The 20,859-nt window shown below is 44.4% G+C and overlaps 1 protein-coding gene across 1 annotated transcript in view; it reads right to left on the bottom strand.

Annotated features, from left to right (window-relative positions):
* The window catches only part of LOC141092351 (kelch-like protein 10), a 28,948-nt gene extending 10,322 nt beyond the window's left edge, over positions 1 to 18,626 (bottom strand). The window contains exons 1-4 of the mRNA XM_073578416.1: positions 18,457 to 18,626; positions 17,296 to 17,785; positions 15,619 to 16,221; positions 14,793 to 14,942 (exon numbers count right to left, since the gene is read on the bottom strand). Coding sequence (XP_073434517.1) covers positions 14,793 to 14,942; positions 15,619 to 16,221; positions 17,296 to 17,785; positions 18,457 to 18,626 — 1,413 coding nt within the window. The remainder of the gene's footprint in view (positions 1 to 14,792; positions 14,943 to 15,618; positions 16,222 to 17,295; positions 17,786 to 18,456) is intronic.
* Between the last annotated feature and the right edge of the window lie 2,233 nt (positions 18,627 to 20,859).

Raw genomic sequence — 20,859 nt, 5'->3', positions numbered from 1 at the left:
TCACTGACTACTTCTATAGTCCTGAAACTGAAATATGTAGCTACTATAGGTGGTTTTCTGACCTGTGCTTGTCAGGCACATTGCGCATGAACTGAGGAGAATCTATATTGCGCCTGACAGAGGGATAAAGATTAAACAACAACCACAAGATGGATTTCATCAACTAAGGTATCACTTTTAATCAGTATAATCACCTGACACTGTCTGTAGGTTACTCAGCACAATCCTGCTGACAGGTTCCCTTTAATGACAAAAAAGGGCATTTTAAATATGAGTCTGACAGGTTGGACTTTACAAACTACAAAAAGCTAACTAGAATCTGTAAAAAAGTAATACAATCAGATAAAATACAAAATGAATGGCAGATGGTAAAAGGAAAACAGGACAAATTCCAAGAAATTCTTTAAACATATAACTACATACAACTAACTAGGTGGGTCCCCTAAATAATGGTAGCGTGCAGTTGGTCACTGTGAATCAAGAGAAGGCAGAATTATCAAATGAATTCTTTAGAAAGAAAAGTGTGACAGATGAAGTTAATCCCAGTATCCTCAATACGACATCTAAAATCAATGTGAAGAAGGCCCCAGGCTCAGATGGGCCTCATCCAAGGGTTCTTCAGGAACTCAGCTCAGATATCATTAAGCCACTGTAGTTAATTTTCAGTGACTCTCTAGTCGGTGGTAGTGTAAAGAGCGATTATCGCAAAGCTAATGTAGTGTCCACTTTCAAAAAGTGTTTTAGGTCTTTCCTAGTGCAAATTGCCTCTTCAGAGAGAGAGAAAGAGGACTTGAACTCTATAGCGCCACCTGTTGGTAGTAGCGATCCTACCAGAGGAGCATTGCACGACGAATAGGCCTCCTTACCTTGACAAGCCAGAGCTGGTATGTCACTCTCCACAAAGAGAAACCTTACCCCTTAGACCTCATGTCTTTCCTGGGTAATTATAGACTAATAGGCTTAACGTAAGTTGTGGGAAAATGGTTTGTGGGGTTTGTAAGGGATAATATACAGAAGTGCATGGTAGAAAAAAATATAGTAAGTGATAGTCTGATTTGTAATTATTAAGAAGTGAGAAGATACCTGGGCAGAAGGGTTGCTGTAGAAATAGTATATTTTGTATGTTGCCAAGGCATTTAACACTGTCCCACATAATGGGTACAGTGGCATGTAAAAGGTTGGGCACCCCTGGTCAAGATTACTGTTATTGTGGAACAGTTAAGCAAGTTGAAGATGAAATGATCTCTAAAAGGCCTAAAGTTAAAGATTAAGCATTTCCTTTGCATTTTAGGTAAAAAATATACATTTTCATCTTTTACATTTTAAAAACTGCAAAAAGAAAAATGGGCTGATGTAACAGTTTGTGCACCCTGAATGGCTAGCACCCAGTAGCTCCCCCTTTTGAAAGTATCACAGCTTGTAAGCACTTTTTGTAGCCAGTGAAGAGTCTTTTAGTTTTTGTTTAAGGGTTTTTCATTCATTCATCCTTGGAAAATTTTTCCAGCTCTGTGAGATTCCTGGGTCATCTTGCATGCACTGTTATTTTGAGGTCTAGCCACAGATTTTCAATGATGTACAGATCAGTGGACTGTTAGGGCCTGTGACGGACTGAGCTTCTGCTGAGCCCATTTTTTGAGTGGACCCTCTGGGTTGTGGCACCCACCCACCGAGGGCGAGCTTACCTTGTGAGAAACCACCCCCTATACAGGGAGCGTCAGGGGCAAGACCAAGGGGGTGAGCCACCACGACTGCTGAGACCAGACGGCTGGCTCAAGGGAACAATATATGCAAGTGTCTGGCGACAAGGACGAGCAGGAAGCAAGACAAGACGTAAGTGCAAGGTGTCTTCATTAAGAACTTCAGGTTAACATTCAGTGCAAAAGTGAGAACAAGCAAAACGTGCAAAGTGCGTGCTTGGGCACGCCAAGGTCCATAGCATGGTACGTGCCAGGTGGCACGCCTAGGTACAGGTAAAGGCACAATGGCATCGGACTCCGGACCGCTGGCAACAATCGACATGATCAAGGAATCAGGCTGCGGACATCAGCTCCAGACATCAGGCCTCAGTCATCCAGCTTACGATCTCTGGCAGCGATCGGCAGGTTCCGGGCATCCGGCAGGCAAACCAGGGTTCAGGCAAGGAGGCAAGACAGATATCCAGGCATTGTGCGTGTTAGGGAACACGCCAAGGTCCAAGGCTAGATGCGTGTATAGGGGACACACCAGGGTTCAAGGCTAGGTGCGTGTGTAGGGGACACGCCAGGGTTCACAAAACAAGACAGGGTGCGTGTGTAGAGACACGCCAAAGCACAAGGTACAAGACAGAGTGCGTGTGTAGAGACACGCCAAAGCACAAGGTACAACACAGAGTGCGTGTGTAGAGACACACGCCAAGGCACAAGGTACAAGACAGAGTCCTGCGCATGCAAAGAGACACGCCAGGGACAGGGTTCAAGGCAGGGTGCGTGCTAGGAGCCACGCCAGGGTTCAGGGCAGGACACGTGCTAGGAGCCACGCGGGACGCACACCTCACTGGCCAGTGCACAAGGCTGTAACGCCAGCATGAGGCATGACTAAGGCACAGGAGGTGGGCAAAGGAACCTTCGTGCTAGGAGCCATGCCAGGTTCAGGGCAGGGTGCATGCTAGGAGCCATGCCAGGATTCAAGGAAGGGTGCATGCTAGGAGCCACGCCAAAGTTCAAGGAAGGGCTGCGTGCTAGGAGGCACGCCTAACTGGCCAGTGCACACGGCTGTACACAAACACAAGGCACTTACCACAGCACAGGAGACGGCCAAGGGGAGTTACCCACGCCGGGGTTCAAGGCAAAGACAAGGCAAGGAACAAGACAAGGAACAAGGCAAGGAACACGGCAAGACTAGGCAAGAAACAAGGTACGGAATACGGAGCGGAACATAGGCAGAAACAGAGCCAGGTCAGAGCGAGGACAGAGTCTAGCAGCGGAGCGTAGGCAGAAGCCCAGAGCCGGGCCAAGGGAAGACCTTGGGGCTAGACTTGGAAATGTGCAAGAGAGCACCAGAGGACAGAGTGCGGAAAACCAGGCTGAGACAAGAACATGAGAAGTACTACCATTCTCAGAATATCAAAGACCAGACATGGCAAAACAGGCAAGGCAGAGAACAGAGGAAGGACTACAAGTCAAAGAATAGCTAAGGCGAGACATAGCAAAACAGGTTAAGGTAGAAAACAGCGTAAGTACTACAAGGCAAAGCAAGGCAAAGAAAAACATGGCACGGGAGACAAACATAAGACAAGGCACGAGACAAGAGATGGAGTACGAGCACAGAGTGTGTGCAGAGACGCACGACAGAGCAAAGTGCAAGGGCACAGAATACAGGAAGCGACCATGCAGAACAAACAGCCATGCAGGAAAGCAACACAATCAGGCCCTGACCATAGGGAGGGACGGTCTGATATAGGGCATTAGCACCTCCACTTCCGGGTCAGGACCAGAGGAGAACTTCCGGTTTAGATCCTCAGGATCACAGAGCAGTCACATGATCAGGATTCCAGACATGCAGGCATGATTGCAGAACCAGTGCTGAAACCTAGGCAGGTCACATGATCAGAGTTCCAGACATGCAGAGATGATTGCAGAACCAGTGCTGAAACCTAGGCAGGTCACATGATCAGAGTTCCAGACATGCAGAGATGACTGCAGAACCCGTGCTGAAACCTAGGCAGGTCACATGATCAGAGTTCCAGACATGCAGAGATGATTGCAGAACCAGTGCTGAAACCTAGGCAGGTCACATGATCAGAGTTCCAGACATGCAGAGATGATTGCAGAAGGCAGAGCAGAAACGCAGGCATCCCGCAGCTCAACAGCCATGAGGTGAGTGTGCACACTGCTCTAGGGAACATGCAGGATAGCAGACATGAGATGCACGTGCACACCGCTCAAGGGGTCATGAGGCAAAACAGACATGGCAGACGTGACAGGGCCATTGTAAAACCCTCAGCTTGTGCCTCTTGAGGTCGTCTATTGTGGATTTTGACTTGTATTTAGGATCATTATCCACTTGTAGAAGTCATCTTCTTTTCAACTTCAGTTTTCTTACAGATGGTGTTATGTTTGCATCAAGAAATTGTTGAAATTTCATTGAGTCCATTGTTCTCTCTACCCGTGAAATGTTCCCCATGTCATTGGCTGCAACACAACTCCAAAGCATGATTGATCCACCCCCATGCTTAATGGCTGGCAAGATGTTCTTTTCCTGAAATTCTGTTGCCTTTTTTCTCCACACATTAATCATTGTGATTAAAGAGATCTATCTTGACCTTATCAGTCCACAGGACTTGTTTCTAACGTGCATCAGGCTTGTTTATATGCTCTTTTGCATACTTTTGATGCTGAATTTTATGGTGAGGATGTAGGAGAGATTTTCTTCTGATGACTCTTCCATAAAGGCCATATTTATGCAGGCGTGTCTAAACAGTAGAACAATGTCCAACAACTCCAGAGTCTGCTAGATCTTTCTGAAGGTCTTTTGCAGTCAAGTAAGAATTCTGATTTGCCTCGCTAACAATCCTACAAGCAGCTCTCGCTGAAATTTTGCTTGGTCTTGCAGACCTTATCTTGACCTCCATTGTTCCTATTAACTGCCATTTCTTAATTACTTTTCAAACTGAGGAAAGGGTGGCTTGAAAACACTTTGCTATCTTCTTATACCCTTCTCCTGCTTTGTGGGCCACCACCATTTTCATCTTCAGAGTGCTAGACAGCTGCTTAGAAGAACCCATGGCTGCTGTTTTTTGTCACAAGGTTAGAGGAGGCTAAGAAATGTGAATCACTTGGCCTTTCCCGACGATGATAGTGCCCAAGCCATAACCCTAAATGGGTAATTAAGGTCTGAATCCTAGGTCAAAGTTATCTGAGCACACAGATCTCCAAGGGTGCCCAAACTTTTGCATCAAACCTTTTTCCTTTTTGTAATTTTTATAATGGAAAAATGACAATATACAGTATATGCAGTCAAGGTAAGATCTTCATAAGTTACATGCTCACTTGGAGAAACTGAGTCTGGATCCAAAAGGCAGATTTGGTTCAATGTGGAAAAAATGTAAAGTTATGCACATGGAAACTTAATAAAATGCGGACTTCATAAGTTTTAGGGAGAGAAAAACTTAAAGAGTCACTCACAGAAAAGGATCTGAGTGTACTTGTTGCTCACAGACTAAATAATATAATATAGAACATCAGTCAGCAGCTTCTAAGGTCAATGGGATACTGTCATACAGATGTCATCATAGTTAACAGAACACAGATACCACAGTACTGGGAAATCAAACCACAAAAAATTTTGTTTGACAACTAGGTTTTTGGTATAGTGTAACTAAGCTTGGCTACAAGAACGTACTTTTCAAAGCATTAGTGTGACCTCATTGGAATACGCAGCTCAGTTCTGGGCACTATTCCATTTCATATCCAAATGGTAATCAACTGAGCCACCCTGCATGTATTTACTCCATTCACTGCTAGCAAGCAGCCTGAATGATACAACTTCCCACCTCTGCTGCCTCTATTCTCTGCTGTAATATATCCAAATGGTAATCAACTGAGCCACCCTGCATGTATTTACTCCATTCACTGCCAGCAAGCAGCCTGAATGATACAACTTCCCACCTCTGCTGCCTCTATTCTCTGCTGTAATATATCCAAATGGTAATCAACTGAGCCACCCTGCATGTATTTACTCCATTCACTGCTAGCAAGCAGCCTGAATGATACAACTTCCCACCTCTGCTGCCTCTATTCTCTGCTGTAATATATTCAAATGGTACAACTCCATACTTCTGCTGCTTTACCATTTTGCTGCATATTTAAATGTGCTTGCTAAAGCTTTGGTATAATTCATTTGTTGCACTGTATGTAATACTTACTGCTTTAGATCTGTGACTGGGGCCTTTCTAGATCTTATCAGGTGGAAGGTGCTATAGCATATTGCCACATCTTGGTCTAGTGCCTTTGATCATCTAACCATCCCCTGGTGTGCTGGCCCCAGCTGCCAAATTATACCCAACCAGCTCCCACAATCCCTCTCTCCTGACCCTGTAGTGTGGCCTATATATGTAGTAGTTGCTAAGGGGAAGCACGCAGTGTGGGGTTCAGCACGCAAGCATCCCATAAGCAAAGCATCACAGAAGATAAGCATCCAGCAAAACGGCAGTTATACATGGCAGTTAGTTAGGGCAGGAGTCAGGTAACCCACACTTTGCCTTCCCCTTTAACCATGTGCTTTATTTTTATCCTCCTGTGTTCCCTTGCCATCCACATTCACCACCCTATCCCCCCTCCATCACGACTCATACACATCAGCCCCTCTATACTTCCTTCTCCCATGTACAGCTCCCATACACTCCTCACCTTCCTGAGAAACCTCAGCCCATCTTGCCCAAACACATCGCAGAAAAAAACTACTTACAATTCCAACAACTATTGGCTCATTATCTTCCTTCTCCTACTGATTTCAGGGGACATCTCCCCCAACCCTGGTCCACCATCCCCCAACCTCAACCCTTACCCTACCTCATATCAAAACCACAATAATCTGATTAACATTACTTGCACTCCCTCATCTCAATCTTTTAATTGTGCCCTCTGGAATCCACGGTCTGCTTGTAACAAGCTTCCTTTCCTACACAACTACTTTCTGAACAACTCTCTTAATCTGTTGGCCCTCACTGAAACCTGGATTCAGGATTCTGACACTGTCTATTCTGCTGCCATTTCCTACGGTGGCTTACAATTCTCTCACTCCCCGAGACCCACAAACAGACGTGGTGGTGGAGTTGGCATACTACTGTCCCCACAATGCACTTTCCAGGTCATCCCCCCAGTCCCATCACTCTTATTCCCTTCTTTTGAGATCCACACCATCAGGCTCTTCCGTCCCCTCTCCCTCAGGTAGCGGTCATATACCGGCCCCCAGGCTCACCCACCCACTTCCTTGACCACTTTTCAGCCTGGCTGCCACACTTCATGTCCTCAGAACTACCAACCCTCGTCCTGGGAGACTTCAACATCCCCATTAACAGCCCTAATTCCACATCTGCATCCCAGCTTCTATCACTAACCACCTCTCTAGGCCTCTCACAGCTTTCAACCTCTGAGACACATAAGGACGGTAACACCCTTGATCTGGTCTTCTGCCGCCTCTGTTCAATCTCCCACCTAAACAACTCACCGCTTCCACTCTCTGACCACAACATTCTCTCCTTCACGCTCACAAATCCTCGCCCACCCCAGCTCATTCCTACCTACCACACAGTCAGAAATCTACAAGCTATTAACGCTCAGACACTTTCAGATTCCCTACACTCATCTCTGTCCCCAATCTCCTCTCTTTCCTGTCCTAATCTGGCTGTTCATCACTACAATGACACTCTTAGAAGCACCCTTGACCAAGTAGCTCCCCTCACCCTCAGAACCTCCAAACACAGAGTAAAACAGCCCTGGCTCACATCGCAAACTCAACTTCTCCAGCGATGCTCCAGGAGTGCTGAACGCCTATGGAGAAAAACCCGCACACCAGAAGACTTCATACACTTCAAATTTATGTTAAGAACCTATAACGCTGCCCTTCACCTTGCCAAACAGACCTACTTCACCACCCTGATCTCCTCACTAGCCAACAACCCCAAGAAACTTTTTGACACTTTTCACTCCCTCCTCAGGCCAAAAGCACAAGCCCCTATCACAGACATTTGTGCTGATGACCTGGCCTCCCACTTTACAGAAAAAATAGATAATATCCGTCAAGAAATCTGCTCCCAACCACCAAGTGCTGTGACTCCCATCCCTTCCTGCATCTCCCCTGGCTCACTCTCCACATTTGATCCCATCACAGAAGAAGAAGTCTCCAGACTCCTCTCTTCTTCTCGTCCGACTACATGCACTACCGACCCCATTCCCTCACATCTCCTCCAGTCTCTCTCTCCAGTCGTCACAACCCACCTAACTACAATCTTTAATCTCTCCCTCTCCTCGGGCATTTTCCCATCCTCCTTCAAACACGCCATCGTTACTCCATTACTAAAGAAACCTGCTCTCGACCTATCCTGCACAAACAACTACAGACCAGTCTCCAATCTCCCCTTCATCTCTAAACTTTTGGAACGCCTAGTTTACTCCCGCCTTACCCGTTACCTCTCCATTCACTCCCTTCTAGACCCTTCACAGTCCGGCTTCCGCCCCCTACATTCGACTGAAACTGCACTCATCAAAGTGACCAATGACCTTCTGACAGCAAAACGTAACGGTGACCACTCTCTGCTCATTCTTCTTGACCTATCTGTAGCTTTCGATACTGTTGACCACCATCTCCTACTCTCTAGGCTCCAGTCACTAGGCATTAAGGACACTGCACTCTCCTGGTTCTCTTCCTATCTCTCTGACCGCTCCTTCAGTGTTTTGTTCTCTGGCTCCACGTCATCTCCTCTTCCTCTTGCTGTCGGGGTACCTCAGGGCTCAGTCCTTGGCCCCCTTCTTTTCTCTCTCTACACGGCCCCAATTGGACAGACCATCAGCAGATTTGGCTTTCAGTACCATCTTTATGCTGATGACACACAACTATACACGTCTTCCCCCGACCTTACCCCCGCTATACTACAGAACGCCAGTGACTGTCCGCAGTCTCCAATATCATGTCCGCTCTCTATCTGAAACTCAACCTCTCCAAAACTGAACTTCTGCTCCCGCCGTCTACTAATCTCCCTAAATCTGACATTTCCCTCTCCGTGGGTGGTACCACAATAACACCCCGGCAGCAGGCGCGCTGTCTGGGTGTTATGTTTGACACCAATCTCTCCTTCACATCCCATATACAATCCCTTGCCCGCTCTTGCCGCTTACACCTAAAGAACATCTCTAGAATCCGCCCTTTTCTCACTATGGAAACAAAAACCCTCACTGTTGCATTGATCCACTCTCGCCTGGATTACTGCAACGCTCTATTAATTGGCCTCCCCGTCACTCGACTATCCCCTCTCCAGTCCATACTTAATGCAGCGGCCAGGATCGTCCATCTGGGTAATCGGTACTCGGACGCGTCCGCTCTTCGCCAGTCCTTACATTGGCTGCCCATTCATTATAGGATCCAATTCAAAGTACATGTTCTCACCCACAAAGCTCTCCACAGTGCGGCACTCCCTTACATCTCTTCTCTCATTTCTGTCTGTCTATCGGCCTAGCCGATCGCTGCGCTCTGCAAACGACTTTCGACTAACCTCTGCACTAATCCGTACCTCCCACTCCCGACTCCAAGACTTCTCCTGTGCTGCTCCTATCCTCTGGAATGCTCTACCCCAAGAAATCAGGACTATCCACAATTTGCATAGTTTTAGGCGCTCCCTCAAAACACTCCTGTTCAGAGCGGCCTATCACATTCACTAATCAAAGTCATTCTCTGTGTAAGTGTGCGTGTGTAGCCCATTCACTATCTCCATCCATCCTTCACTCCCGCAAGATGGCTGGACCTTCATTGTAAATACACCATGGTAAATACACACCTGTACTCTGTATCTCCCTCACCTCATTGTAGATTGTACGCTCTCACGAGCAGGGTCATCTTATTTCGTCTTATTTTGCTTTAATTATTGTATTGTTAGCGTTGTTACTTATGACTTGTGTTTTGAAACTGTTAAACTGTAAAGCGCTGCGGAATATGTTGGCGCTATATAAATAAAGATTATTATTATTCATATAAAGGATGCCCTGGAGTTGAAAAAAAGTACAAAGAAGAGCCACAAAACTGGGGCATGGAGGGTCTTAGTTATGAAGAAAAGATTAAAAAAAATTATATTCACATTTCTTGAGAAGAGACATCTAAGGGGGGCATTGACAAACTTGTACAAGTACATAAATGGCCCACACAAAAATATGATTTTCTTGTAAAATCCCTCAAAAGACAAGAGGGCAGAGGCACTCCCTCCACATAGAAACAGATAGGTACAATTTGCAGAGGAGACAGGCTTTCTTCACTATAAGAACTATTAATCTTTTGAATAGTCTACCACAAGAGCTGGTCGCAATGGGAACCATCAATGGTTTGCAAAAAGCTTACATATTTTGTTTCAAGAAAATAACAGAAATTCTTATGTACATTTATAAAATGTTTGTTTGGAATGTTGATCCAGTCGATCGACACACTTTGATCAGAAGGTAAAAATCTTCTCTTTTTAAGGCAGATTGGCTCAAGCATTTTGGTTGTACTTAAACTCCTTCCCTGCATTCATTTCCATCCCTCATTTGAACTTGATGAATTTGAGTCTTTTTTCAACCATACAAAGCATTGTAACTATGTAAATTATGTAATGGTGTCATGCAAAACTACAACTTGTTCCGCAAATCCTTAAATGGCTATTTATGTCAGCGGAAAACTGAAAAAGATATGGCCCTTGAAAAAAGTGGAGGAAAGAATGACAGTGTAGAAAATTGGTAGGAATGATAAGTTACGACAAATATTGGCTACACTATGGGTCTATCTTTAACTATACATCGGCCCTGATCCATCATTGCTGTGCAACAATGTTTTGTCTAGTTTTGGGCTTTTTTTGTTTGCACCCAAATCTTTGTTCTATTTTTGCTGTTTTTAAGTGCATTATACTGTACAATTGTTCACCGATTTTTTTTTGTTTTGATTTCCGCTTTGTAAAGTCTAGTAATTCCAGATGTTTTATGCTCATTCATTAATTAAGTGACACTTTTTAAAAAAAATCACAGAATTTGGCACAACTTGATGCATTTGTGGAAGAGAGAATCCGGCTGCAAGTGCTGCTGAAGCAAAAGGTCCGGAACTGCCGAGGCCACGCCTCCTGTTACAGGGAGGAAGGAAATGGAGGATGGAGGAGCCCCATGACCTGCAGAGAGGGGGCGTGGTGAGTCAGGGGCATATAAGGAGGTTTTCGGGGGAAAAGAGAGGGGCTTCCCACCAGAGGGCTGAGTGAGTGAGGACATGCGCCATGAGCAGCGATATGCTGTGCAGCAGCAATAAGAGTCGGGGGGCAGTAAGGACCCGGGGAGCATCGACGAGCGTGCAAGTCAGAGCACGCTGAGTGGGTGTTTGTTGCGAAAGGCTCCCAGCCGCAGAGCACAGATCAAGGACGGGCGCTGTAGTGACTCACAAGTATCAGCGGGCATGCAGGGAGACGCGTGCCAAGCAGAGCATCGAGGTGCAGACATGCAGGTATCGGCTGGTGCACAGAGAGACGTGCGCTGAGCAGAGCATTGCGGTGTGGACATCCAGGTGTCGACGGGTATGCAGACAAACATGCGCCAAGTGGAGTCTTGCGGAGAGCTTCACTCTTCTGCTCCGCAGTTAAATGGACTAGGGGCTCAGCGGGCAAAAACCGGTGACACCTGCCGCCGCCGCCAGAAGTTAGACCTTGTGTTGGGCGAGGACACCTGAAGACGCTGCACCGGCCTCCACTGGTATCTCATCACCTGTTAGACCTTCAGAGAGTAACGGACAGCGGAGCTACGATAAGTTAAACCTGATATAAAGAGTGTATAGTTGAATAGCAGTTATACTGTTTACCCTGCATACCCTTTTTCCCTGTTATCTCCCTGCAAGGAGTTTAGTACTGTTAATTAAGAAAAAAATAGTTAACCCCGGCTCCGCGCCTCTGTGTCACAGTGTAAGGAGATAGCTGGTCCCCTCAGTTGTGGCCCCACCTTCTGCCATGTGACCCCCTGTGCACTTCTTATATAAATAAGTTATGTACCTGTACTGTTTTATGTGTGTCCTATACCTTTCAATGTACTGTATTATATTGCGGATGTTCCCCTTTAAAAGTATTAGAGTTAGGCCAAGAAATGGTTAATGTGAGGGGTTGGGTCAGCAGCAGCACAGAGATGAAGCTGCTGTTTCCCTCCAGTTTTGCCTGGATCCTTGACAGGTGGAGACGTGTCAGACAGACAGGGCACTGCCAGACCCCTAGATGGGAGAGGTCTGTTGACCCAGACTAAAGATGGCCATGGACTAAAGAGGACTTCAATAAAGGCTCTCTAGACTATAGAGGGGCCTCCACTAAAGGGGTCTCAGGTGCCCAGATACCAGCGGATTGGATGACTGGGATTCTTGGCTGCTGCAGCCATAGTGGGTGCAACTGCAGTTCATGTCAGAGAAAGAATTGGAAATCCAGTGTTTGGGATTGTTATTGATGTCAATTCTTCACTACCTGTTTTCAATAAAAGTTATGTTTTCCCTGTTGGAAAACATAACACAGCTACATCTATGGACTTTTAATCACCTGGACTGCTGTGACAAAAGGAGAGAAGGTAACTTCATTTGGGGGAAAAACCTAATCCATCTCACATCACATGTACAAGGGGCCGGGGTGTATACAGACTGTGTTTAGTGGGTGAGTTCAGTCCGGACTACCACCCCAGTGCCCCTGTATTACAACTGGGTCCAAGTACCTGTGTTATATTTGGCGTAGTCGGCAGGATGCAGTCATTGGACACAGATGCTGCAGACCAGTCCACTATGAGTACCCCCAAGTTTGCCTTGCCATTGGGGTTGATGCTTAGCAATGTCCCAAAGTTCACGGGGAGCAACATGATGTTGTGGGACTGAACTGAAAGGGTTAAGAGCATGCTGCAGATGCACCAAATGGCTCCTGCGCTGCAGGCAGAGAGAGCGTTAATTACCCTAGACAGTGAGGCCCGGTATTCTGTTATGTTTCACCCTCCACATGAGCGGGTTATGCTGGATAAAGAGGTACAGATCCTGCAAGAGATGCATGAGGATCCCACTGATGTTGTGGAGCTGCGAATGCGTTTGATTGGCCGCGTTCAGCGAGAAGGGGAGACAGTGACGCAGTGTATCAATGTGTGCACACATTGCTAAGAGCAAAGATGTGAGGACCATGGGATTGGGACCCCTGATAGGGTCTTGAGAGACCTGTTTGTGTTGGGTCATAGGGACGAGCTGCTTAAGCAGGCTTTGCGAGAATGCTTGGGCACTAGCCCACATATGACCTTCTTAGAAGTGGGAGCGGAAGCGCCCATGCAAGAGCAGGATCAGGGGGTGGTGGCCCTAGCAGGGATGGTCCGGATCAATTAAGTACCTACCCCGCCTGCAGCAGAGCTGGAGTGGGCCCGTGAATTATGGCAGAAAATGCGATAAATTAATGCAGAAATAAGGAACATAAAAGAAGCCCTCGCTGCTACCATGGAATCCAATCCCATACCCCGGAGTAACTTACGGCAGGAGATATTAGAAATTAGAGGAGAGATACGGAGCGTAGGAAAAACTCCAGCAGCAACCTCAGAATCTAATCCTATATCCTGGGATAAAGAACGATTACTGAGAGGGTACTCCTGACAAGAAAATTCAAGAGGTTCCTCAAAGTATTCAGTGTGCCCATGCTAGTGTCCTGCCCATTCAATATGTGCAGAGCGATTTTTTTTGGTAAAATGTAGTGCAAGAGAGGCAGAAATGGGTGCGGAAACTGTAGGCATCTGGCCCACCTCCAAAGAACATAAAGGGGCACAAAGAGCTCTCACCCATGGAATGGTGAGCTAAAGGAGAGCGGGGGTGTAGAAGAGAGAACCAGGCTGCAAGTGCTGCTGAAGCACTGGGTCCAGAACTGCCGAGGCTGCGCCTCCTGTTGCACGGGGGAAGAAACTGAGGGCGGATGAGACCCATGACTTGCAGAGAGGGTGTGTGGTGAGTCAGGGGAGTATAAGGAGGTTTGAGAAGGAAAACAGAGGGGCTTCCCATTAGAGGGCTGAGTGAGTGAGGACCTGTGCCGTTCCACGAGCAGCAATAAGGGTCAGAGGCAGTAAGAACCCCGGAAGCGTTGCTGAGCGTGCAGGTCAGAGCACGCCGAGCGGGAGTTTGTTGTGAAAGTCTCCAGGCCACAGAACACAGATCCAGGACGGGCGCAGTAGTGACTCACGAGTATCAGCGGGCGTGCAGGGAGACACGCGCCGAGCAGAGCACCTCGGTGTGGACATCCAGGTATTGGCTGGTGCACAGAGAGATGCACGCAGAGCATTGTGCGTACATCCAGGTGTCGGCGGGTATGCAAATGAATACACGCCAAGTGGAGTCTTGCGGAGAGCTTCATTCTTCATCTCCGCAGTCAAATGGACTAGGGGCTCAGCGGGCAAAACCGGTGACCGCCTGCTACCACCAAAAGTGACACCGTGTGTTGTGGGAGGACGCCTGAATACGCTACACCGGTATCTCATCACCTGTTAGACCTCCAGAGAGTAATGGACAGAGGAGCTAAACCTGATATAAAGACTGTATTGTGGAATAGCAGTTATACTGTTTACCCTGCATCCCCTTTTTCCCTGTTATCTCCCTGTGAGGAGTTTATTACTGTTAATTAAGTAAATAATAGTTAACCCCTGCTCCGTGCCTCTGTGTCACTGCATCCAAGTACCTGTGTTACACTTTTTTTAGTACGCCAGTATTTTTTATCAAGTTTTGTGATTTCTTTTGTGCCATCATGCAAATTTTAGTGCCAAAGACGTACAAATGGTTCAAGACAGGAAGAAAGCTCATTGTTAACTTTGCACCAAATTCATTAATCTTATAGGCCCTTCTGATGAATTTGGCACAGTAAACGGCCAATGCCACAGGACATAAACAAAAAGTAACTTAAAAAATGCTAATGATGAATCGAGGCGATTGTTTTCAACGGGAGAAATAGGTTCTAGAATTATAAAATTCTGATTAATGAATAGGTTAGCTTGTACATTTTTGATATTTGCCTCATGTCCATTAATAGCAGGTTTTACATATAATTACATCCATACCACATATACTTTTTCTTCATAGGCGGCAACTCCCATTTCTCTACGTCGGCTCCTCATTGGAGAAATTGTACTCCACTGCATGGTATCAGGGTTGTACATCTCAGCAGTGAACAAACACTCGTTCCCATTGAATCCTCCGCATATATAGATCTGTGAAAAAAATAATAGACATAAATACACATAAATTGTATACATACAATTTTTTTATACATAAAGAAGAAGGAACTACCAAAATGTACTTGCACCTCAAAAGAATAGTAGAGTTAGAGAACAAGAATAAGGAAGTAACCATCAAGCGTGTTGCTTCTCGGTGTGTGAAAGGGAACGTGTCTGTTGATCCATGCTGCCCAAGCCATGGACTGTTGTATCAGAGCCAGGCTGCATAATTATAGGTCTGGTTTAAAATATTAACCACTCTAGGTGACCGACAGGTCTTTCCCAAGGTGCACATATGAGAGAGACCTATCAGTTAACTAGAACAGTGAAGAGAGCAGTGATCGGACCAGTCTCGTCTCTGTGGGCTGGATCTTTGAATTCTGCTTTCTCTGAAATGCCGGAGCTTTTCAGAGTAAAATGTGCATCCCTGAGTGAGTGAGTGAGTGTGTGTGACAGTAATTGGGCAGTATTTGCATTAAAGGACTCAACAGGGGTTCAATACAGTTCCAGGAGACGTCCAAGTGTTATTTTCAAGCAATTAGATATTTTGCAATATTGAGATTCAATGCGAATTTAAAAAATCTAACCTTTTGGGAAAATTTAGAAAAAGCTGTCAAATTTGAATTTCACACGATCCGCTTATCTCTATTTAAGATGAATATCTCCTTACCTTATCATTCAGTGTGGTGGCTCTTGCATCACTTCTTTGCTCATTCATCGGTGCAATCAAAGTCCATTGGTTGGTTTCTGGCTCGTATCGTTCAGCAGTCTTTAGATGAAAGTGGCCATCAAAGCCTCCCATTGCATAGATGTTTTCATCCAGAATTGTGACACTGACATCACATCTCTTTGAATGCATCGGTGCTACTTGCTTCCATGTTTTCTTGACTGGGTCAAAACGGTTTACATTGTTAAGATGATCCACACTATCAAATCCACCAATAAGGTACACATAGCCCTTTAAGTATGCTGTTCCATGACGAGCTCTTGGACTTTCCTCTTCACATGTAAGACTGATCCATTTGTCAGCACGAGCATCATATGATTCCATGGCATTGGTTGGTCCATCTACACTCCAACCACCAATGGCAAGCAAGATTGCATAAGGAAGACGGGGTATGCTCATAAGGTTTGAGGGGCCATTAGCATTGAGGTTCTGCATGGCTTTGAAAGCATTAGTTAGAATAGGTTGGCACATTTCATTGCCTCTTATATAGATGTTGGATTTAACATTGTTGTCATAATATTCGGTGGGCATGAAGGCAAAGCGAACCTGGAAAGAAATGTAATGGTTAATGTTCTTTAAAAAAGCTGTTAATAAATCAGTAGCACAAGAAACTTTGTAACATTTTGTCAAACAAATATGGCTTTTTCTCCACCTATTAGCCTTGTGTCATACCCTCTGCCTCCTGAACTTATAACTCGCGCAGAAAAAATCTGTCTCAATCGAAAGATTGTCAGTTCATCAAGGGATCAGAATACAGCGGTCTATTAAGTCTATTGAGGGGAGAGAGGGAGAAAGGGTGTGAAACAGAATTACAGAAAGAGGGGCTGCTTCTTTGTAGTAAGTGTTTTATACCCCTCCCCCTTGTAATGGATTCACAGCTACACTGCTCTCTACTGCTATATAATGTCCTCCATGATGCTGCAGCTTGTGTCTACATTCTACAAAGTGATAGGGAACATGAATCCCTATTGTCTCTCCTGTCACCATGTATAGGAGACATCATAGCAGCTAGTGTAATCCCACAAGTTCATAGACAACTGGAATTTACAGATGGGAAAACTTGTGAAAATGCAGGCTTAAAATCATATAATAGCCAGAAATAATGTTTTTTTCTGATATACACACACACATGAAAGCTTGTTTTGAGGTCAGCTGAGAAGACAGGTGTGCTTTAAAAAAAAAAGAACCAATTATATCTCGAAAAACAATAAAAAGTATGATAAAGGCAACGAGAACAATGTGGGATCAAATATCTACTGTACTATGCAGAAATGTGTGCAATATATTTCTATCATTCTATCTAAGCCCGAATGTGAACACAAAGCATCGATGTAGGTGGCATAGTGCTTAGTAAAAAAACAAACATTTAACAGCACGTTTTTCTTCTTCTGAGCCAATGATCAGACCGAGGTCTAAGGGGTAAGGTTTCTCCTTGTGGAGAGTGACATGCCAGCGCTGGCTTGTCAAGGTAAGGAGGCTTATTCGCAGTGCAATGCTCCTCTGGGAAAATAATATGCAATGATCAGACCTTCACTGATATCAGCTACATGTTTCAGTCAGCTTTTGTTCAGAATACTTTTAACTCTAGGTGAGGACTTCATGATCAAAATTCAGCCTTACCTCTGGAAGAAGAACTGAGATATACTCTTGCCGGCTTGCTGGGTTATGATTGATCCACTTTATGATAGCTTCAAATGCAGCTTCCTCCCGTTTAACATTAAGTTCATCTTTCTCTAAAAGACCTTTCAGTTCGGTAGGTGACAGTTCAAGGAACTCATCTGAGGTCTTCATTATATTTTCGAAGTTATGCAAGATGTAAGCATATGCCTTCTGGTGGAGCTTGGAGCAATAGTAATGCTCGGTAAACTTGTAGATACCAATACTATTTTTTGGGCACAGTTGGTTTATCATAAAATCAGAGCAAAGTTGAAGAAGACCCAGAATGTTGAAGTAATCTGCCGCAATGAAGAGATTTTCCACATTGTTGGCATTGATTGGGACCATCCATGTGTAGGCATACTCTAGAACCAATTTAATTATCTCGGGAGAGAAGCCAGAAATGTCATGTACCTTCTCCTCACTGTTCTTCCAGCTATTTGTGAACAATGCTCTGCAATTAGAAATAAGGTAGAGATAAAAGCATTATCTAGGTGAGAATTGCATTTACCTACAAGAAATTATTAAATGGAACGATATAGATTAAAAGTTAAAACCTTGATTTTAGGTGAATTGAATTTGCCTCAAATTTTAGCAAACAATTGCCCAAATCCAAATATCTAGAATTCTCTTTGGGTCAATCCAGCAAAATGTTGTCTGTCCAGCCACCATTTCTTATATTATAAATAACCATGAAGAGGTTAAAAAAATACACACCCGACCCTTACATATCCTGACGCACATAATTCTCATTCCATTTGCATAGCTTAAGTTTCACACAAATCAAATTCCATGAAGAAATTCAAGCAAAGCTGCAAATTTTACATTTTTGCCAAATTCGCCCATCTCTAGTTAAAGGGTTCTTCTAGAATTTCTGGCCTTTCCTTATGATGTCACTGTTTGGGGTTTTTTAGGTCACACTAGAGTCTGAAAACATTCTAGATCAATTTGACCCTCTTAATGTACATGAAAGGGCCTGTGAGTTCTGTTATTTAGTGAGGGTCTCATATTGATTAAATATTTAATTCTGGAAAATCCCTTGACTATCCATACAATTCGAGTTTACAGCCAATTTTGAGCATTTTCATACATTTAAATTTCCCTTTGAGCATCATAAACACTGACCTAAAGTACGGACTGCAGCCACACAGGATGTTCTTATGAGCATTGAACTCTACACCACCAACTTTGATAACAATGTCACACAACTTGCCCTCCATTCTAAGCTCATTAAAGATGGTGTAAGCCATTTTGTCTTCCTGGTAGCTGGTGTAAAAGCTTTCCTCAGAATCCATGGAGAATATATGGTGGCCTTTCCCGTCACTGCACATTCTAATCTCCAAGCTGTTTAGCTAAAGGAATCAGAATCTGATGGTCTTTTATGACATCACAGTCCGCATTGTGACGAAATTCTGAATGGAATGGTCATTGAGGAACATCAGAGTCCTATTCCTGTCACTTTTCTATGCAATGCAAATATAGAAATAAACTATTTTCTGGTATCTTTTTTGTTTCTTTTTTTACAGTTCAGTGTTCATATTTAATATAAAATAATGTTTAGCGTGCATTTTTCAAGCTATTACAATCAATTGGATACCTAATTTTGTATAGTTTTTTTATGCACTATATATGTACTAATATTAAACACACAATTGCCAAAATCAACCAAAATTAGCTCAAGAACTAACCGTAAAATTCCACCATATGGTAACATCATAGAAGTACCAAAACACATAAGCATATAAACGAGTAAATATTGAAAAATCTCATTTTATTCATAATGAATAAATACAATGCTACACAGAGATAACATACAGAGTACAGAAACAAAAAGAAATATATCAGATTGGCTCCACCAAATAGATATAAAATTACTGCATGGTAAGTAGTATCCTGGCACTCATGTCAATCCAACAAGTAGATTACTGAATGCCTTGCCTCAGAGTGCAAACTGCCTTGTACTCACAATAGCTCAGCGCGACACACATGAGAGCTGTAAAATACGGCATTACCCTTCCCTAACCAAATGAAATACTATTGATTCATGGAAAGAACCCTCTCACGGAAGTATGTATAATAACAAATAGCAGACATGGCAGGGGAAAAAGTTCAACCACTGTAATTAATAACCAAATAGGGTGCAGAGTGTCACAGGAACATTACCTGGATCCTAGTATTATAAAGATAAAGTAGGTGGGGAGCCCGGTCATAAACCCCGACGCGCACGTTTCGCCCTGCTTTCTCCGGGGGCGTGCCCAGAAGGTGGGTGTGCGTCCTTTAAATATGGGACCGAGCCAATAGGAATACCGCTCTGATAAATTGTAATTACTCAGCCTGTTTCAAGAGTTGACGCATGCGCCAACGGAGCACAGCTCCTGTGAATGGCAACATCCAAGCGCGGTCACGGTGGACCTCCCCAACCCACCACGTCATATGACACTGTCAGAGCGTGCATGAGCCAGCGTGTAAGACCGCTGCATGAATGTCACGGGCGCACACTAGTCCGCACATGCGCATTAAGGCTACTTTCACACATCAGGTTTTTGGCGTCAGGCGCGATCCGGCGTCGTGCCGGAATGCCGGATCCGGCAAATGTTTTGTAAAACCTGAAGTGCCGGATCCGGTTTTCTGCCGGATCCGTCTTGTTCTTGACAGACAAAACCGGATCCGTCTCATCCGGTTCATCCGTTTTTCTATCCGTTTTTCGACGGATTACGCCGGATCCGGTTTTTAAAATTTACCCTTGTGGCCTTCCGAACGGGATTGGCTACTGGAAAACTAAATATAGCATGTTCCTACAGCCCTTCTTTGACAGGTTGTAGAGAAGAAAGTGCAGGTTGGAGAGAAGAGCAAGTTACTGGCGAAGATGGATGTTGTCATTGGAAATATTACCACTAGAAGTTCTGTGACGGTTTCAGTAATGAGGGACAATTTTGCACTATACTTTATGTCACCTCAAGGCAGAGTACACTGGCAGGATGACAGAGTGTGAAAGATTTCTGCCCTAACCAAACTTGTGTACCTTCTGGACCAACAGTATATACCTTTGCCAACCAAAGTTGGCTATCTTGTCATGGTCTTACTATTTTTACCTTTAGGCCACAGGTGTGTACCTGGTTGTGTTTTATGCAAAGTATTTCACCTTTTAACAAAAGTTGTGTACATTGGTAGGAAATCACCAACAATAAACACAACTTTTTAGGTGAAATACTTTGCTTCAAACACAACCAGGAACACAACTGTGGCAAAAAGCTAAAATTTACCCACAGTTATATACCTAGTTTTGAATACCATTTCACCTTTGAAATACCCTGTATTTAACCTTTTTTTAAAACATAGTTCGCCGCAGAAAGAAATGACAGACAACCATTGTGAAACGATAATTTAACTTTTATTTAAATTTTTTTTTTTTTTGTAAAATGTTTTTAAAGTGCAAAAAACTTTTTTAATAAAGGTTTTAAACCCAATGGGCATTTTTATTACAAAAAACACACATTACAAATCTGTGTACTGTGGGGTGGAAATACT

This window comes from Dendrobates tinctorius, unplaced genomic scaffold (genome assembly GCF_039654945.1).
Source record: "Dendrobates tinctorius isolate UK_male_01 unplaced genomic scaffold, ASM3965494v1 ptg000059l, whole genome shotgun sequence".
NCBI lineage: Eukaryota > Metazoa > Chordata > Amphibia > Anura > Dendrobatidae > Dendrobates > Dendrobates tinctorius.
Note: the sequence above shows the minus strand (reverse complement) of the source record. Positions and strands in the feature narration are given on the sequence as shown.